The 18,517-nt window shown below is 42.4% G+C and overlaps 1 protein-coding gene across 4 annotated transcripts in view; it reads right to left on the bottom strand.

Moving 5' to 3' along the window:
• Positions 1-18,517, bottom strand: part of MCU (mitochondrial calcium uniporter) — an 81,922-nt gene that overhangs the window by 49,645 nt on the left and 13,760 nt on the right. Inside the window, exon 1 of one of the 4 annotated variants that reach the window (XM_090144952.1) lies at positions 18,312-18,499. The exons of 2 other annotated variants lie outside the window; for them this stretch is intronic. In XM_090144952.1, the coding sequence (XP_090001078.1) occupies positions 18,312-18,383 (72 nt within the window). In that variant the 5' untranslated portion in view covers positions 18,384-18,499. Of the gene's footprint in view, positions 1-17,035; positions 17,204-18,311; positions 18,500-18,517 lie in introns of those variants that run through there. One more of the 4 variants, XM_031602951.2, reaches the window with a different exon arrangement.

Here is an 18,517-nt window from a genome sequence, read left to right as displayed (position 1 = left end):
AGCACGTTTGTCCATTCTAAATACACCTGACAAAACTCCAGGTAAGCTGCTCTTGTTATCCCCATGAACGAAGACATGCACAAATCAGGTGACAAGCAGCATTAGTGCTGTCCTTACCCAGCGTGGCTTTGCTGGACAAGAGTTTTGTTGCTCTTGAATAATTTTCACTGCAGCCAAAGTAGTAGAAAATTAACATTCTAAGAGATAGACATATTTCCTTACCTGATTGGTGAGCTCATGGGTTTAGAGGAATAGACTACAAGTAACAGAACTTAAAATAAAACATTTGGAAACAGAACAAAGATTTCACTTTGCATTTGGAATTCTGAAAGGTTACTCTCACTGTGAAGTTGTTGCTGTAGGACAGAAATAGAAAACAGGACTGGATTACGCGCTTTCTTCAATAAATAATGCAAAATGCCTATGCAGCTTAGTGAAGGAAGATTCAAGCCTAGGTCACTTAGGCAAGCGTTCTATCTACTACAGATACATCACAGAAACCGCTCTTCCAACCACCAGCTGAACTTGCTTCACAGAATTGAGCCCCATTAAATCTTCATTTCGCCTCACTTTCATTACTATCTGCGTTTACAATTAATGCCATGCAGGTAGAACTGACAAAACACCTTACTGTGCAAGTCATTACAGAAAAAAATGGTAGAATACATTTCAGAAAGAAGGGTACATCAATCTCACCCTTAGCAGAACTGACTGCATCTTGTTTTTTACTACACCCAGCTTAATGTACCTACAGCTGAAAAAACCTTCACCCAGTAATAAAGCTGCAGAGCATTAAGATTTTTTGGCTGTAGGAAAAGAAAGTGAAAGATGTTTTTCAGGGAAGAGGAAATGGCATGCCTTTGAAGGATCCGTGAGCATGTCACATGTGAAGATACATCTGTTACTGTTTCATGCTTGCTCCTGCATATCTTCAGGGAGAGAAACGAGATTACTGCAAGATATTTTCATGAGCTAAATATTAGTCAGCATGAGTATTTAGCAGCTCTCAAATACAAAATCAATAGCTCCATCTTTGTTCAAAGCTGCATTAGCCTTGCATGCCTTCAGGTGCGCACACAGAAACCCCAGCAAGCACTTGATGCTCTCTACCAGAAAGGCCTCCTGCCACTGTGGCACTGATGGGCAGCACGAGCCAACTGCAAGACCAGAAGAGTCAGACACTGCTTTTTATTGTCATCCTCCCCTGTATTAGCTACATTTTAAGTACTCAGCATTTCCTTACTCCTCCACCTAGGAGGACCAGCCGAAACAGATAGGGAACACTTCCAGCAGTGCAACTTCAGTGCCCAAATGCCTCTTTCTAGCTGCCCTTGAGTCACCCTAAGCCAAGAACATATGCACAAAGGTGGTCTTAGCAGTGCTTATGGCATTCCAAACACTCCCTCCATGATTCTGCGCACAACAGCTTTAGAAGAGTACTACAGGATGGGAGATTTTTGCCGGGTTACTGGCAACATGTAATGGATGTGCAAAGTCATTTTCTATGTTAGCAATCTGATGTCATTAAGTTGACAGCCGGGATACTTGTTTTTTTCTAATAGGACTCAACCAGCGTTGAGTTTTCTTATTTTCTTCCAGTCTCAAGGTAGAACTCAAGTCCTCACTTTTTAAAAACTATTTCTTTCTAACTTCACCTGTTCCAAGTCATAGCACACAATCCAAAACAAAACACATCCACTATTCCCCTTGGATTTCAGTGGTTTTACATCTCTTTCAGATGCTCTCAGTACCTGACTAACCTGCATTTTCAAGTGAAAAACTTATAGTCCAGAATCATGGAATCATTTGAGCTGGAGAGGACCCTCAAAGCCCATCTGATCCAACTCCTCTGCAATGAACAGGGACACCTACAGCTCCATCAGGAGCTCAGAGCCCCGTCCAGCCTGACCTTGGATGTCTGCAGGATGGAGCACTCCCACCTCTCTAGGCAGCCTGTGCCAGTGCCTCACCAAACTTACTGCACAGCTGATGTATCACAACTGGACACTGCACCAACTGTTAGACTCAGCTGCACTTGTCACACAACAGCTCAGCAGCTTAAGGCAACCAAAGCCATACCTCAGAGGTGCATGTTGACGATTACTGCTGGGTAATGCAAACAGCTGCTAATCTGCATCTGAAGTTTCGGACGCAACGTCTGAAGTTGGAATGTATTTCTTCACTCCAATTTGACAACCAGTTTCCTAACAACGAATTCTGAAAGCAGGAGACAAAACTGATACACTAAAGGCATTTCTACAGTCTGCCTATTTTTCTCATAGTGTGCAGCCCTGGAAGCTAACTAAATACAGCACAGGCTGTTTGCTACACAGCTATATGTCATAACAGCCCTTTATTAGAACTCACAATATACTAACATTTGCTCCCCAGCAACCCACATCATAACTCAAGGTTTTCAGGGTACAATTTGTTACTTCAGCTATCCACTGTAATCAAGGCCTCAATGGTACACTGTAAACCAATATGACCATTAGTTTATGTGAACGGGGAGCGCAGTTGTACATAGTCTATTGACCAAAACTAAATATTTCTGCTCCTACAGTATTTCCCTGCATTTCATGATAGATTCCCCCCCCCTCCAATAGCTGGGAACATGTTTCCAGGGACCAGAATGCTATCTTTGATTTTAGTAAGCAAACTAAAATTGTCCACTGCGCATGCAGCAGTGCCACAATGCCTTCATTTCTGCTCACGGCTGCTGATGCAGCAGCAGGCGTAGGGCACAGGCAGCACTGCCATGGCTTACACCACCCGTGCTGCACCCAGAGCTACGATCAGCCTCTGAGACTGCTGCCAGCATGGTGCATTATTCATCAGAAGACAGATCTTTTTATAGTCACATTCCTTGAACAACCAAGATTCCTCACACTCAACTCTTTCCCCTGGATTTTTTGCTAGATTATTTTAAGCCAAGACTTACAAAATTGTGAAATTTCATCGGGAATAATTCTGAATAGAACCGTGGTATTGCAGAAAATCTTAAAAGCCAGGAGGAAGTACAGTATTTACAGCACCAACAGCATCAAAAGAACAGTTTAACAAAACAAACATTTGCTAGATATGCACCATGGGACACTGGGCAAAGAAACAGTTCTGTTATTCTAGAAGTGTCTGCACTGTCATTTTTAAAGCACCTAGAAACCTACTGATGCATTTGCTCCACAGAACCTCTGACTTTCCCCTGATAACCCAGAGGACTGTCTTGGTATAGCTTCTCATCCCCACCCTTTCCCTGCAGCAGGAAGCCAAGTCTTCTGAGGAGAGCGGTGCCCCTCTGCCAGCCAGAAGCAAAGTCCACAACCACAAGAACCAGCTGTCATCTCTTACACCATCTGAACAAAAAAAGACAGCAGGGCTAGGAGAAGCTCAAGGAAAAGAAAAAGCCCTTCCCATCCTTTTTATCTGTGCATGGAAGGCCACACTGACTCCAGAATCCTGACAGATTATCAAACTGCCAAAGGAGGACTGTAAATATGGATAATATAAATTCAGTTTAGAAAAAGCTGTTATCAGTTGCACAAAATTCCTCTCTCTCTTCTTTTCACAAAACAAGAACAACTCTGTTCTCCACTTTAAGGGAACTCCTGACTCATTACTCAGATAATTTTAAAGCATTAAATAACAAAGTACTGTTTCAGTAGTACTTTTTAATAGTACTCCAGTAGTATCACATGCAGAGATAAGTCAGCAATAAAAGCAAACAATAGTAGTGCGCAAAAAAGCTGCCATCTTTAGGAAAAGATGACAACAATTACATAGAGAAGAGGTAGATGAAAATATTTTATCAAGAAAAAGCTTCCCCAAACAACACATTCTTGCTCCCTAACCAATTAATCACAGAAGAATGGAAGTAGCAGTTGCCATCCATGTAAGAATTTGTAATCTAGCACAATAGGTTTAATATTCGTAGATTAAAGTTACAGGTGTGAAACAATCCCTGGATTAAGGTGCTTGCCAAGCAGCAACACAACAATTTTAAGAGCCCACAGACCTGTATCAGAGGAAGAGGGCAGGCTTGGCTGCTCCTGGCCCACGTGACAACGAACCAAACCTGTACCCACACTGCAGTGCTGTGCTCAAGCAGCAGTGCTTCCAACAAAGACATGCTATGGGCACTCTTCTTCACAATGCACACCCTAAGGAGCCCTTCATGGTTCAAGTTTGTTTCAGAAAAGTAAAGAGATGTAGTTGGCTTTTTCTACACGTTTATAGAAATACTCGACTCGTTAGCGCTGAGGCTAACAAAGCAGCCAGAGGAGAACGCCTACATGCAATTCCAGGGGAGCTCCAAGTCTCAATTTGTTATTCCTCCTCTAAAGGTCAGAGATACTGATACCAAAGCAAGGTCAAGTTGCCCACTCTCACCTCAGGCAACATTTGATGATCCTTTTTCACAGATTAGAGTGGTGCTACACGATATTAAGATGCCATTATTTGTGAGCACTCCTGTGGAGTTCTACTGGAAATACTGATCTTGTTCTGTCCTTATAAAAAATTCTTCATGTCTTTAATTTCCAAGCTGGCATGGAACTAGAAGCTTCTCCTGGTCCTGTGTGTCAACAGATGACCTGTTTGCCTAAACAAACTTATCACACACAAGGCTTATTACCTGATTTAACAGACTATTAAATGACCTGGCAGTCATCAGTCTGTACTGGTATTTCCATCCTGTTCAGAAGGGTAGAAGCAGAGCAACGTTAACATTTTTTCCAATTATATTAGGCCAGCTCACAGTGCCAATAACAGCTACACAGCATCCACGGAGCTGGAGAGACAACATTTATTTCCCTGTGATCAGCCAAATCACGTCCACTGCAGAGACCATAGGAATACAAGTCAAGGAAAACAAGCGGAAAAAATCCCTGAGGACAAAGACATCAGTGACTGGAAGAGAACAAGTCTGCCACATCAGCCTCCTCCCAGCTCTGCGACCATTCCCCAGAAACACAGCGCTGTGGGATGGACAGTTCCTCAGGGCAACTCATCCCCGCGTTTGGCCAGCGAGTTCCTCAGCTTCACTCCATACCTGCACCTGCTGCAAGTCCACTCCTTGCTAAGTGTTTGTGGCTAAAAGAACAAGACTTCAAGGCTTTTAGTTACTACGTGGCACAGTTACAGAGAAGACTACTATGAAAATCAGAGCACCCCACCACAGTTCAAGCAATTGAGAAGTTTCTGCTTCCGCTGCTACGGTGAAGTAAGCAGATTAAGAGGCTTGAGAGTTCATTATCTTCAGTACGTACTTTTCAGTGACTGCACCTTTTGCTGCATTAAGTCACTAACATCAATGGTTTCCACTTACCAAAGCAGTCCTATGTAAACAGCACTACAGGAACTCCAAAATAACTACTGCTATGAGATGTAGCTGACTTTGACTCCTCTCCTCCTACCTACCTAGGCACAGACACATCTCTAACTTTTACAGTAATCCATATGGAACAACACACACCAAAGGACTTGAAGAGCAGCCCAGAAGAACCTCCTTGGGAAGAAAAAGGAGAAGTTGTCAACATATAACCCAAGACAAATGGGAAATGAAAGCAAGAAGAGAGAAGAGCAGGGTTACATCACAGCAACACATCAGTTGTTTATTGCCACACAAGCACCACGCTGCCTCCGCTGCTCCGTATGGCTGCAATCACAAGCAACTCTCCCAGCTAGAAAGGGGCACATTCAAGCTGGCTGCTCTGCCTAAGCAGCTTCAGCAATCTCTGCTGAAGGCATTATACTTTTTCCAGTAAGAGTGACTGAAGAGACAGGTAGTGCTGAAAGTCACCTGAGAACAAGCATTCAACTTCCTCAAGCACAGGCCTCAGTTGCATCCCACGTGCTTTTCTAACATGCACAGATCAAGAGCTCAAAGACATGAAGACGCAACTGGTATAAAAGCCAAAGGGCTTGGCCATCATTTGTTAGATATTCTGCACCATTACCAAACTGTGCATACCATCTCAGGCTAATCCTAACACTTGATAAGGGCCTCTCCACAAAAAGAAAAAATTAAATTTCAATGTCTTTCTGATTCAGAGCTCAGTCACCTAATAGACAACGCAGTATCTCTGCAAAAACCTCCAAAAGGAGGGCAGGAAGTCAGGATTTAGCTCCACAACCCCACAGAAAGTATTTTCCAGCTGTTAAACCCCAAAGCAAGCGAGATTAGGGTATCAGGCTATAAAATGACTAAGGGTTTTATACACGGGGCCACAAGCTAGAAAGCTAAACCAAATTAAGGCCATTTTGGTATAGAGCATCTTAACTGAAGAATTACATGAGGCTTAGTATCAGTGGCAATTTCAGAGGCTTAAATGCTCCTGCTGACAATGCAGTTTAATCCTCCCTCAAAATTAATTCTAAATTACTTTTCACCAAGCAGCTAATTAGAGACAAGCTTTTTAGATGACCAGTTGCCATAAGACACGAAGAACTCCTTGCCATACCAAGTGGGAACTGGATGCTGCAGAACTGAATTGATTTTCACAAGGTTTTCATCCAGGTAACAGAGTCAAGTTTCAAGATGGAGACTTTGACAGCAACACCAACAAGAGTATAAAGAAAATTATGTATACAATCCTAAAAAAGAAAGGTCAAGCTACAGGTTTTCCAGGAGGAAAAAAAGGCTTCTGTTCAGCAAATAAGCCTTCCAACCCCTTTGGTAGAGCCAAACTGCTGCACAGCTCACTTCCCGATTACCCAATGCAGCATGCTTACAGGTGCTCAAAGCACCAACGCCCACTGTTTCTCTAGATCTCTTCCTGCAGTGTATTTATTTCAGCAGCTTCACCCATTTGCACCAACCATCTCATGTGAGATGTACAATGTGAGGATGCAGGGGTTTTTCTGAGTGCAGGGAATTTGTAGGGACCTTCACCACGGCCTCACGCTCCTGATTTAAGGCTAATTGTGTTGGGGCGAGGTGAGGGTTTGCAGTCAGCAGTGCTGTGCAGACCTTTCACTAGAAGAGGCAGAGCTTACGTGGATTTAAAACCAATGGACCATTGCAATCAGTAATCTCCTGCAACACAAGCTTCCCTTCAATAGTGGTTGCCTTTGCCAGGAATACAAATGCATTCTTTAAATGAACAAACACTGTGATTCCCATTTCAGATACAGCTGTCAAGTGCACACTGGAGCAAAGATATCATTGGCAACAAGTTACAAACATTTATATCCTATAGTCAAAGCTAACTCTTTCTCCAAGTTTGAACTTGACATAACACTTGTCAGGCAGTGCAGAAAGATATGAGAATAAAGGATATACATAGATAACTTCCTTCAGTCATCTTGCAGAAGGAAAGCTCCTTGTTATATGTACTCCAGCACCATTTCCAGAGGTGCACATGGGACACTATTCCACATTGGTCACGTGAATGGAAAAAAGGCTGTTCTCACACAAAAAGGAGTCTAACTCAGGGAACAGGATATGCACGGCAGTAATTTGGGGTACAAGACAACTCATTTCCTTTATGGCAAGACTGGGCCAGTTGAGCCCCAGAATTGCACTGCAACTGAGATAGAAAATTCTCAACTCACGTTGTGCACAGTGCAGGGGAACTCATCACTGGCCTTGACTTCACCCTTTTGACAGTTCAAGAACTCCCAAACAGGATATTCGAGTAGGGCTGAGCAAACAATCACAGGAAATTAATTTTGTATTCTGCTAGAGGGAATGAAGCAGTCTCTTTCCAGCTGAGAGCATATAATTGTTTGGCACCAACTGGCTACATCCTAGAAGCTACAGCAGCAGCTGAGCAGTTTGTTTTGGTTAGGTTTATCTATTTTTCCCTTTGTCTCAACTCCATTTTTTTTTCCAATCCTATCAATTGCCAGCAAAAATTGAGTTGTAGGAGAATGTGGGGTCATGGTGACCAAAGTGACATTCCCTCGCATACAAACTACTTAGCAATGCACTGGCTATGGTCATGGCAGGCAAGCCACTAAGGACAAAACAGGGCAAGAGCTACAGGGCAGCCCGAGTAGGAAGAGACCTCAGAGATCCTGGGTTATCATCTTACATGTGCTTTACTCCAGAATTAACGCTGAGCACAACAGCCCAGAACACACCTACCAGACAAAGGAAGAATGTTTGTCCTTATCTGAGGAGATAAAGCAAAGTGCAAGATGCCCACAACTTTTATCTCCCCAAACAGAAGTGAGAAGTGGAAACACAGCGCCCATATCTTCACCCCATAAAGCTGAACCGAACTGATACGCAACTGCTTCTACAAGAAAATTGTTGCACCCTAGTGGGAAAGACTTCCACGTGTTTGAATAAGTACAGGAAGGAGTTCAGAAGAGATTCCTTAACAAAGAGCACCCAAACTACTCAGTTGGCTCAGCTGTTAGAGCTGACATGGCCAATTACAGTAATGCCGTTAGCACACCAGTGAGAGAAAAAAATGGATAACTGGTCAAAGGAACACAGAGCTGCTGCTATAGTTATATAAGCCGTTCCAACAGTACCTCTGTGTGTAACATTTTTTATTCAGGGCAACACAACTTATCCAGGCACAAATTGCATGCTAAGTCTGACACTAAAAATAAATCTTTTTCAAGATGGGGGCTTCTCAAACAAAGTTTCCCTTCCAGTATATTTAGAAATGTAATTGTTTTTCCAAACCGTTGCTAATAAGTAACTTGAGGGGGAGGTTGTTTTTGTTTTGTTTTTAAAAATCAGAACTAGTTACAGCCTCCCTGTAAAGGGGAAAGAGGAACACAGAGCAAGTAGCTCCAGCTGATGCCAATATTTCAAAAACAAACAAGTAACTTGCATAATCTCAAAACATTTCTATAGAAGCTCTCCTTCAGAAAGATGCCTTTAATGATGTCTGTGATTTTGACAGCAAGTACCTTGTATGGATTCAAAGCACACAGAGCACTTCATAGGGAGTGGTAATTGTTATCCTATTGCTAAGAACATGCCGAATGAATGGGCAGGACTGAAAGACCTGGGAAAGCCCCAGGATAGCTTGCTTCCAAGCTTCAAACCAGGGATTTTGGTAGTTTTTGGTTTTATTTAGACAGTTTTCATAAGAACACTGCTCTGCTCTAAGTGAGCTCCCACAGCCAGAGATGCCCTTGGCACCCAGGGATTAGGGCAGCAGCTATACACCAGAAATGAAGGGTCTGAGCTGTTTTTCAGAAGCAAGGCAAGGCACAGACCTCCAGATATATAGACTACAGCACACGTTTCCTGAGTATTTATAATGGGAGCAAGATAAAAGTGCCATTTCTATGAAGTGACATCAGTGTGAACACAGCACTAAATCAACAGGAACACTTACCACAAAGCAAAACACACAGTTGCTTGGCAATTTGAAAGGGAGCTTGAACTCTTCTCCTCTTAAAGCCACTCAGCATGAAATCCTAATCCCTCACACCTAATCCTTTCCCCCAAACCTCTCATCTATGATGGGGCAAGACTGATATTTCCACTGCCTAGATCTGGCTAAGCAGCCAACCACATACATTACACAGCCTTAAGGCAAACAATGCTTCCAGCAACAGACTCTAGGCAGTGCCCATAGCATTTTAAATTCTCTTCAGGTTTATGAGGAAAACGAACTGAAGATTTGTTGCAGTTATTACATACCAGCTCTGCCTCCCAGACCTCTAAGGAGGAAGCTGGCTGGGGAATAGATGTGGACAGACAGTAATGAAAATATCCTATGTGCCTGCACAGTAATGGACAGTAGGGATGCATGAGTATTCATAATAGGAAAGAAAAGAGCATTCCCCTTATTTCAAAACATGCAGAGCTCCCACTCCAGACAGCGTAACCCAACTATCCAGTCAAGAGTTCCTGTAAGGAACGTTTTGAGGAAAACAAGATCTTTCTATTTATACTTGGCAAGCTCTTGACACAAGCTGGTAGGAATACGTTAGAGCAATTTCTCATACACAGTCAGTGCATCACTTCTGTAACACAACAGTGGATCAGTTTTCACTTTGCCCAGGATTAGAAGACCACTCCACAATTTCCCATTGAAGCAGGAGCACGCCAGTAGCTATAGCTGGGGACGCACCCAAAGCATCTGATTTTAACTATCGTGAAATCTTATCAAAGTAGTGCATGTGAGCCAGGATCAACCACTCGATTAATAATGCCAGTCTGGAGGTACTATTAAGAATAAAGATTATCCACACATCTCACCCGTTCCTTTCCTACTCCTTCAGTTTGAAGGAGGGCTGAGGAAAGGCAGCCCTCAAGCCAACAAAACCACCATGGAACAAATGCCTGGAGACACACAGGCATTTTCTCTCAAAAATACATCTAAGGGTAATATTTCCCCTTCACCTTCCCCAAACTAAAGACCACACCAGTCTACGAGCTTTTAGAGACAGCAGAGTAGGAAGGTTCCAGCTCCAGTTAACAATGAAGAGAGAAGATTTAATCCACAAAGTTCAACTCATCTGGATCTTCGAGGCACCTGCAGCATTCCCCAATGGGCCAGGCTTCTTATTGACAGCTGGTGCAGGAAACCCGGGCAGCAATACTGTGAGAAACCCAAACATTTAACTGAATAGCAGCTGTTCTATAGCAAAAAGCCAATATTTGTCAGGAGTTCATTTCCATCAAGGATCAGAGGAGAAAACTGAGGGGGTGTAAATAACTGCAGTTCATGTACTGTAAAGTACTACCATGTCTGTGTAACTTGTCGTCAATCTTTTAGATGACTTCATTACTCAGAAGAGAAATGTGGATCCATCTGTTCCTATTAGAGCATAAAATGGCTTGGTGTGTCCCCTCTACAGTCCTTTATTGCAATGCACAGCTGTTTTCCCTCAGTCTACCCACAACCCCTGCAATGCCAGCAGTAATACATAACTTTGAAAGAAGAAAAACACTCTCCAGCTGGCAACTGTCCTCACATTTCGTCCACACAAAGATCTAAGGAAAGCCCATAGAACACAAGCATTTGAAATAGAAAAGCTATTTCCAAGGTGCTGCAAAAATCCCTGTTGTATCCAACTCCTGTGGCTAGGGAGAATGAGACTGTAGCTGATACAAGGAAAAATTGAAAAACATCACAGCATGGAGTTACCTCATTTTTCTTCTCAATCTTTCATCAGCTGATGGCAGCAGCATCAATACGGAGTAACTTCATTTGATTTACACAGACTGCCGTAAAAGCAAAACAGAAAAAAATCTAACCACTCCCCAAACCAAAGATCTGAAGAAAAGATATCATCAGTACAAAGGACAACACGCATGCAAGTAACACATCCTGGAACATCAGCTTAACTGGTCACAAACAGATGCAAGCTGAGCATCCACAGTACTCCCCCACTGATTCTGTGACTTTTGGTAAGCCCTAAATAAGTAATAATGCTGCAAAATTCATGTTCACATACAGTTCCACATCCTACATTGTCTGGCTTTGCATCTGTGAGGAACACTTGAACAATACCAGAATTCCTATATTTCAGCTGGCTCAGATGGCAAGCCAGGCTTTGCACCTGATTGAGGTCAGATTACAAGTAGAATTTACCAAAGATTGTACGAACAGTAAATGAGAAAAATGAATAACAGCACTGAAAAACAAATTGTGATTGAGTACTACTAAAATTTCACCAAAGCTCCTAACCATTGCATGAAGAAATGCTCTTTCACATCGCCAGAGACACCAGCAGGGGGATGCTCCTGCCTTAATTCACATCACCAGTACTGCCCACAAAGGGAAGCACCTAGGGGAAATGCCAGCCTGGAAAGACACATGCACACTATTATCTCCCTCCCACAAATTGTTTACCATCAGCTTCCCCTATATGTTTATCTGAAGGTGAGTTTGGCATTGAAATAAAAGTATGGAGTGAGGTTAGCTCAATTAACTGTACAGCAGGTATTTAAAGTTTGTTTTCCAGACCACGGCTGCCAAGCTGGTTGCAAGCATTAATATCTCATAGCAGCACCAAAATAGTCTTTTACACATGCAGCCACAGAGCAGGTTTGCATAAGTTTATCTTAGAAGGAAACAAGCTCTGGGAGATCCTCAAGAAAACAGTGAGCTGATCCCAAAGCTATCCTACCTGCTTCCTATTAAAACCCTTTCCCTCTTAAGCCGTAAGTGAACCATGTTCATCAATTAAAAAATGACGAGTTTCACTTCAGCTTTGAAGAGGAGTGGTATAGCTGGAAGAGAGCTGAGCACCCAGTGCAGACTGTCTATGCAACTCAGCATTGTGCTGTTTGATTTAAGCCAAAACAATTGCAGATGAAAAAAGCAGACATCTCCCACCATCCCCCATCCCACCACTGCAACATTTTGGTGAGGAACTGGAAAACCGTAGATGTTCAAACTACACTTTTTAAGACACGTTACGCACTACCCATTTAAAATACAAGTGCTACTGTATGTGCTGAGAAGTCTGCCTAAAAAGGAAGTCATCATGCATGTCGTAACAACAAAACACAGGTCAGACATTAGGGCAGCACCTTGCAAATACAAAAGCATAAGTTAGACAAAATAAAGCCTCATGATAATGCCAAATTGCATCTACTACAAAAACCTACCTCAAAAGCAAGGTGGAGAACAGACCCAATACCCTGCAGTATGTTTATTTTTAGTAAAAAATCATTTGCAACAAGCTCACTGAACAGAATTTGCCTCAGATGCTTGGCCTGCTATATCATATCAGCTAAATCAGTCATTAATTACAGCATTTGCTAACATTCACAAAATAAACCATACACAAGTCAATAGCTTGAAGTCCATCCACAAAATAAATACTCACAAATATTTCTAGCACTCTAAGACAGGAACAAACCAAAGCCATGAAGGTGAGACAGACAAATGTTCATGTTGAAAATCATTTTACAAGTTCATCTCCAGAATTTGAACAGTTAGAGAGAAGAGTTGCAGGTTCAAAGGAAAAGTTTTGCATGTGTGCTCAGCTGCACAGAACACAAAGAATACTATCATTATCCAAAATACACGACTGAGACATAAATACAGCCCCAACTTACTATTTAAGGCCATCAGCGATTCCTCACAAAACACCAGCTCACCTGCTGTCACTTTAACCATTAGCAAAAAGCAACTGATGTCACAACAGCAAAGGCTGCTGCAAGGCAGTACTAAAGGACATACACAGGGCATACTGAATTAATCCTTCCAGCACTTAAAGGTTCCTCAGTGCTGTTACACATATTCATATCAAGATGTCAAGAACGTAAATTCATCCCCAGCACCAGCCCTCCCGCTCTTGCTATTTACAGACTCCAGCACAAGTGAAGCAGCCATAAAAGAACTCCCTCATTACCACCTCCTCAGCGTTCAGTATACTGTATACCTGAAGAGGAAGAAAACAACAAGAAAACACATTTTGCAGAACTGACAAGCACGCCATTATTCTACCAGAACAGCCTTATCGCATAGCGTGTAGCTAATCCACACGAAGGAAAGCAAGAGTCAAGTGCAGTTACACAAACCAGGAAAGCCAGTTTCATCTGCCATGCCATTATTTTTCATTAAAAATGCAAACAGTTGATTTGCTTTAAATCATTTATCAGGTCAAATACTAGAAATTTCAACAGTGTGGTTACCAAGACGTGCCATGCTGCACCTGGAGACATTTGTCAGCTCAGACACTCCGAGTTCATCAAGAACACTGGTAATTTCCCTCCATTTGGTTGCTTGTACTGAAAAAAATGTTGGTTTCTATAGTCCTCAAGAGCTTCTTCATGCTGACAGCCACCTAAGGTAGTATTACAGCCTAAAGAATATTATAATTCCCCAAAGTCCATCTAAATACCTGCAGAAATAAGACAACCACTAAGGAAAAAAACTTAAATAAAAGCTTGCATTTGACCTAACAAAATACACAGCTGGTTCCTCAGACAGGAAGGCATGCACTCAAGATACACAAGTAATTCCTACATGGAGGCCATCATCCAGCTGCAGGCTGGTTTCTGCCATGACAGTAAGGCACTGCAGTAACCACCAGCCAGCACTGCTCTGACCGCTGCACTCACCGGTCCCAGATCACAAGCATCCACCATCCTGTCTTCATCTTTCAGCAGCCAGGATATTCTACACACTGCTACATTCATAGGGGAACAGGATTAAAAAGTGCAGTTAATGAATGAATAAGAGTGTTGAATTAGTATCTGCATTAATCATCTGGCTGACTGTTGTTTTCATGGGTCTTGGAAAACTGCATGACACTGAATAGAGAACCTCATTCCGTCCTTTCACTGACTTACCTTAACAATTCACATTGTATTCTACATTACAAGTAAAGCAACTTGTCAATAATTGCTAGCCTTAAGTAAAATCAGAGTAATGATACTTTTCAAACAGACCTAGGCTAGTGCCTCCCAGATTACATTGCTAACAAACAGCAGGATGTCCCCAAGTCAAAAATCTTCTGGACGTCGAAATACATGGCATAGCTTTCAAGTTACTTTCAACACATACTAACAGCTCACACCTTTGGGGCAATCTTTACTACTACAGACTTTCAGGTTTTTACTTCTATGCTGGAAGACAAAAACTGAAAGATTAAAAAGGTGAAGTACTGAAACGATGAATAACAAGATACCAATAAAGAACAAAGAACACAGTGGGGGTGGCAGGGAAGTGGTAAAGAACCTCATTAGTCAGGAAAGAGCTTAATTAAAGTCTGGAAAAAACGGTGCTGCTAAATTCAAACACTCAACTTGCTCAAACTGATTTTTGAGCTAAAAGTGTATAGCCCAAGATTTCAGGCAGTGGAAGACAACTGAAGTGGCACTGAAGCAAGATACCTGAAGACAAAGGCAGAGCTCTAAACTGGGAAGCGTGGGGCTGTTTTCAGTTGCATACCCACATATCATTCAGGTTGTACTTGGGCAACACCAGAGCCTTCCTCACCAACCAGGCTGAAGCTGGAGTTTACTTGCAGCAGGTTTTGAGGCTACATGAAATGGAAGGGAGCACACCAGGCACTGATGAGGAAGGCTGTCACTTGCCAGAGCAGGGCTGGACAGGCCCATCAGCCACCTGATGTAGCTTTAACTGAGAGTGCAGTTAGATTCCAAGTTGCCAGCTTCCAGAGGTCCTCTCCAACCCAATTTCCCAGTCATTTTCAACACCTGTTTCAAATTGCCACTAATTAAGAGATCAGGAAAACCTGCAAAATGCAACCTTCTACCAGCACTGACAAAATCATTGTAAATATAACAAAAATCTCTTCTGCAAGACTGAGTTCTCCATTCTCAGCTTGTAATGTAACAACCCCACAAAGCTTGTTGCCACACTCTTACACACTGCAAGCAAAATCCCCAGCCTATATGCACTACTTTTTATGCAACAAGTGTGATTAGTTCACATTTCTGCTTCTTTAAGGACTCCTCCTCGCTTCTCACGTGGGGTAAGCACATATGCAATATCACCTGCTCATTCTTTCTACAGGAGAACAGGAATGTTCAGTGTAAGCTCATGGAGGAACTGTATTTTGGGTTTGTTAGTGCTTCTTTTTGTAGAAGCAGCATTCCTTTGTGCTCCTGCTCATGCTGGGACGGTACGTACTTCAAGTCCCATGTAGACTGGCATGATCTTGTTCCCTTAAGTTAAAAACAAAGGGCAACAAAAAACCAACACATAACAGCTTCGAGCTATTTAGTTGACCAACTTAAACCAACCAAAAAACCAACTTAAGTTTTGGATAAAGATTTAATCAAAACATTTGCTAGCAACCTTTGTTTAGACTTCCATCTCTAGGAAAACCCAGACAATCATGCCCTATGTGATTTTGTGGGATGATGCGACTTGCAGATTTTTTTAAATTGAGTTATTCATTAGCTTAAAGAGCAAAAAGAGAACTTTGTGTACAAGAGAAAGGAATTTATAAACTTGGATCAGATGACGTGGGCTTTGGAACAAGAACACCAAACAACGTGAGTGTACCTGTTTACCAACAGAGCACCTCATTTCTGGGAGAACTACAGATGTTATTTTTCAACACACATTTGTGAAACACCAGCAAGGCAAACTACTTCTCCTGCCACCCTTTCACAGCCACAGGCTTACTTGAAAAAAGATTATTTATCCAAAGCAGCCAGGCATGTCCTAAAAAATGCCATTATATGCAATGGACAGAAGCCACATGTTCACTTCATTGGTAAGCAACTCAAAAAATTAGCCATCACATCTGTAAGCCACAGACCAACTGCCCTTGTCCAAACAGAGCTGACATGCTTTAGAGTAGAGCACTAAGCCAGGAAAAGGAAAAAAAACAACACAGCTTTATTAGTTGTGTGTGTAATACGTACATAATAACATGCATTCCCAAGACAAATCACCAGAGAAGGCCCAATTTTACTCAGAACTTCACCTAGAACCAGTAAGTCCATAGACACTCCATAAGGACCTCAGTCAGCTTTCCTTCATTAAAAGCTGGATATGGAGTTAAGATGCACATTCAAGTTTTGGCCTTTAAAAAAAAAATTTAAATAAACCCACACCACACCCATCTATCACACAACCAAACTAGCAGATAAATATTTATACAGTTATCTTTATTTGCTTTAACCAGCCACTTGCATGCTTGAAAAAGCCAATCTTTGTCCTCTGCCCCGCCAATATAAAAGGCTTATTCTGATCTAAGCACACACACAAGCAATAACAGTTCAAGTACTGTCTGCAAAGTTTTCAAATATTTCCTCCTGAATGAGAGATCTCCCACGAAGATACCACTGCAACACAAACAAGTACCAAAGGTATCTACGCCATAGTTTCCAGGGTTGCTATAGACTTTCTTTGAGGCTTGGGGAAAGGCTGAAGGGGAAAACAAGGCATATATATTTGACTTTTATTAGTTGTTTCCCCAGAGGCAACTGTCCTGGTAATAAACAGTTCATTCTTGATCTGCAAATAATTTGTTCCCTCCCCAGCCAGGGGGCATTCATAACACCCAAGCAACGTTAGAGGATTTAAGATGCCAGATAATTACAACACAACATATTAAATAACACAGAGGGCTAATACAAGCAGGAGCCCAGAACTCCCAGGCAGAAATAACACGTATTACTCACCACAAGCTCCGGACTGAGGAAGGCCAAAGCTGCTGCACAGCTGAGCAAGGTGCTGCTCAGTCCATGCCCAAAGCTTTGTCCCAGGGGCTGCCACAGCCCCCTCCAAATCTGCTTCTCATTCTGCTGTTGCAGACACAGCTGCTCCTCACACATGTGGCAGGCAGTAAGGCCCTCCAACCACAAAGAGGGAGCTGGGCCAGGTGAGACTCATCCCTCCAAATCAACTGCTTTCTACCCATTTGGTTTAACTCTGAGCAATAAGCAAAGCCGCTGGAGACTGAAAAATCCCCCACAAAGGGAGAAAGACAGACATGGTGCAACAGAAGGGACTGCACTGAATTCCTCCTTGCTATTTGCATGGCTTTTGGTTTTAAGCCAGATTTCTGTAATACTACCTAAGTTTTTTATTGGTTTCATCTCTATCCTCGCTGTTTGCCAACTTCTGCCATTAAACACCGATGCTTAAGGCAAGGTTTACTAGACATCACGTGGAGAAAACACCCAGTTAATATGATGGTACAAGAGACATACAGTTTAGGAAGCAGAATCAACTCAATTCCTTCTGAATGCTGCCAAGGAGGGCCAGCTTCCCCAGCTTTGAAGCACTCACACCCTCCAAGCTTTTAGCACTCGTCTGAAGCAAAAAACACCTGCTGTGTTTATACTGCACACAAATCAAGATTTAACTCCAGTACTATTACAGCCACGTGGATGTACCTGACACCACAGTCATATTTCCTAAAGCACAGAGATTTACTTGAGTGTGATTTTTTTTATGGTCACATTGCAGTGACAGACATGTCATCAGTGCAAAGAAAACTCAACTTCTGATAACCTCCAAAAACACCATTGTACACTATGTACTATATATCTCTAATAAGTATAATGCTAATTAGATCTGTTCCATTATACAGCATTAAATAACAATCCATTTGTGCTTATCCCTGGCAAGTCACGAGAGTTGCATACCAAGAAACTCCCTCTGAAAGCATCCTGGAGTTAACGCATACACAAGTCCAGAGAGCAGAACAGGCAGCCTGATTCTGGTTGCAGTCTTATTTACAATAAACTTCCTCCTTTCCAGTTCAGACTTCAGCAACATGAACAACTCAATCCCAAAGGCAGTTTTAAAAACAGAACAGATAGCCAGTTTAACATCACAAGTCAAATATCCTTTACGAGGTCCAAGAAATATTCCATTTCTCCAGGAATGACTCAAAGGATGCCATTCAAAGGGCAGAGATTCCTAGAAAATAAACATTTACTTACAGCATACCTGGGGAAATCCACACAGTGGTGGTAGTGTGCTCTGAAAAGCTCCTTTGCATCCAGACAAGGAAGGATTCATGAAGGTCAATCGCTTGCCAGCACAGGAACTGCATAAAAAGTTTCTTCCTCTGAGGCCTCTTTGCCAGCACACAGCTACAGAGTGAGTGGGCACAAAGCAAGTTGCAGCAGCTTCTCAAAATCAGGGTCACCCTG

The sequence above is a fragment of the Phasianus colchicus genome, chromosome 8 (genome assembly GCF_987193195.1).
Source record: "Phasianus colchicus chromosome 8, bPhaCol1.hap1.1, whole genome shotgun sequence".
Classification (NCBI taxonomy): Eukaryota; Metazoa; Chordata; class Aves; order Galliformes; family Phasianidae; genus Phasianus; species Phasianus colchicus.
The sequence above is the reverse complement of the archived record's forward strand: the minus strand, read 5'-3'. Positions and strand labels throughout refer to the sequence as shown.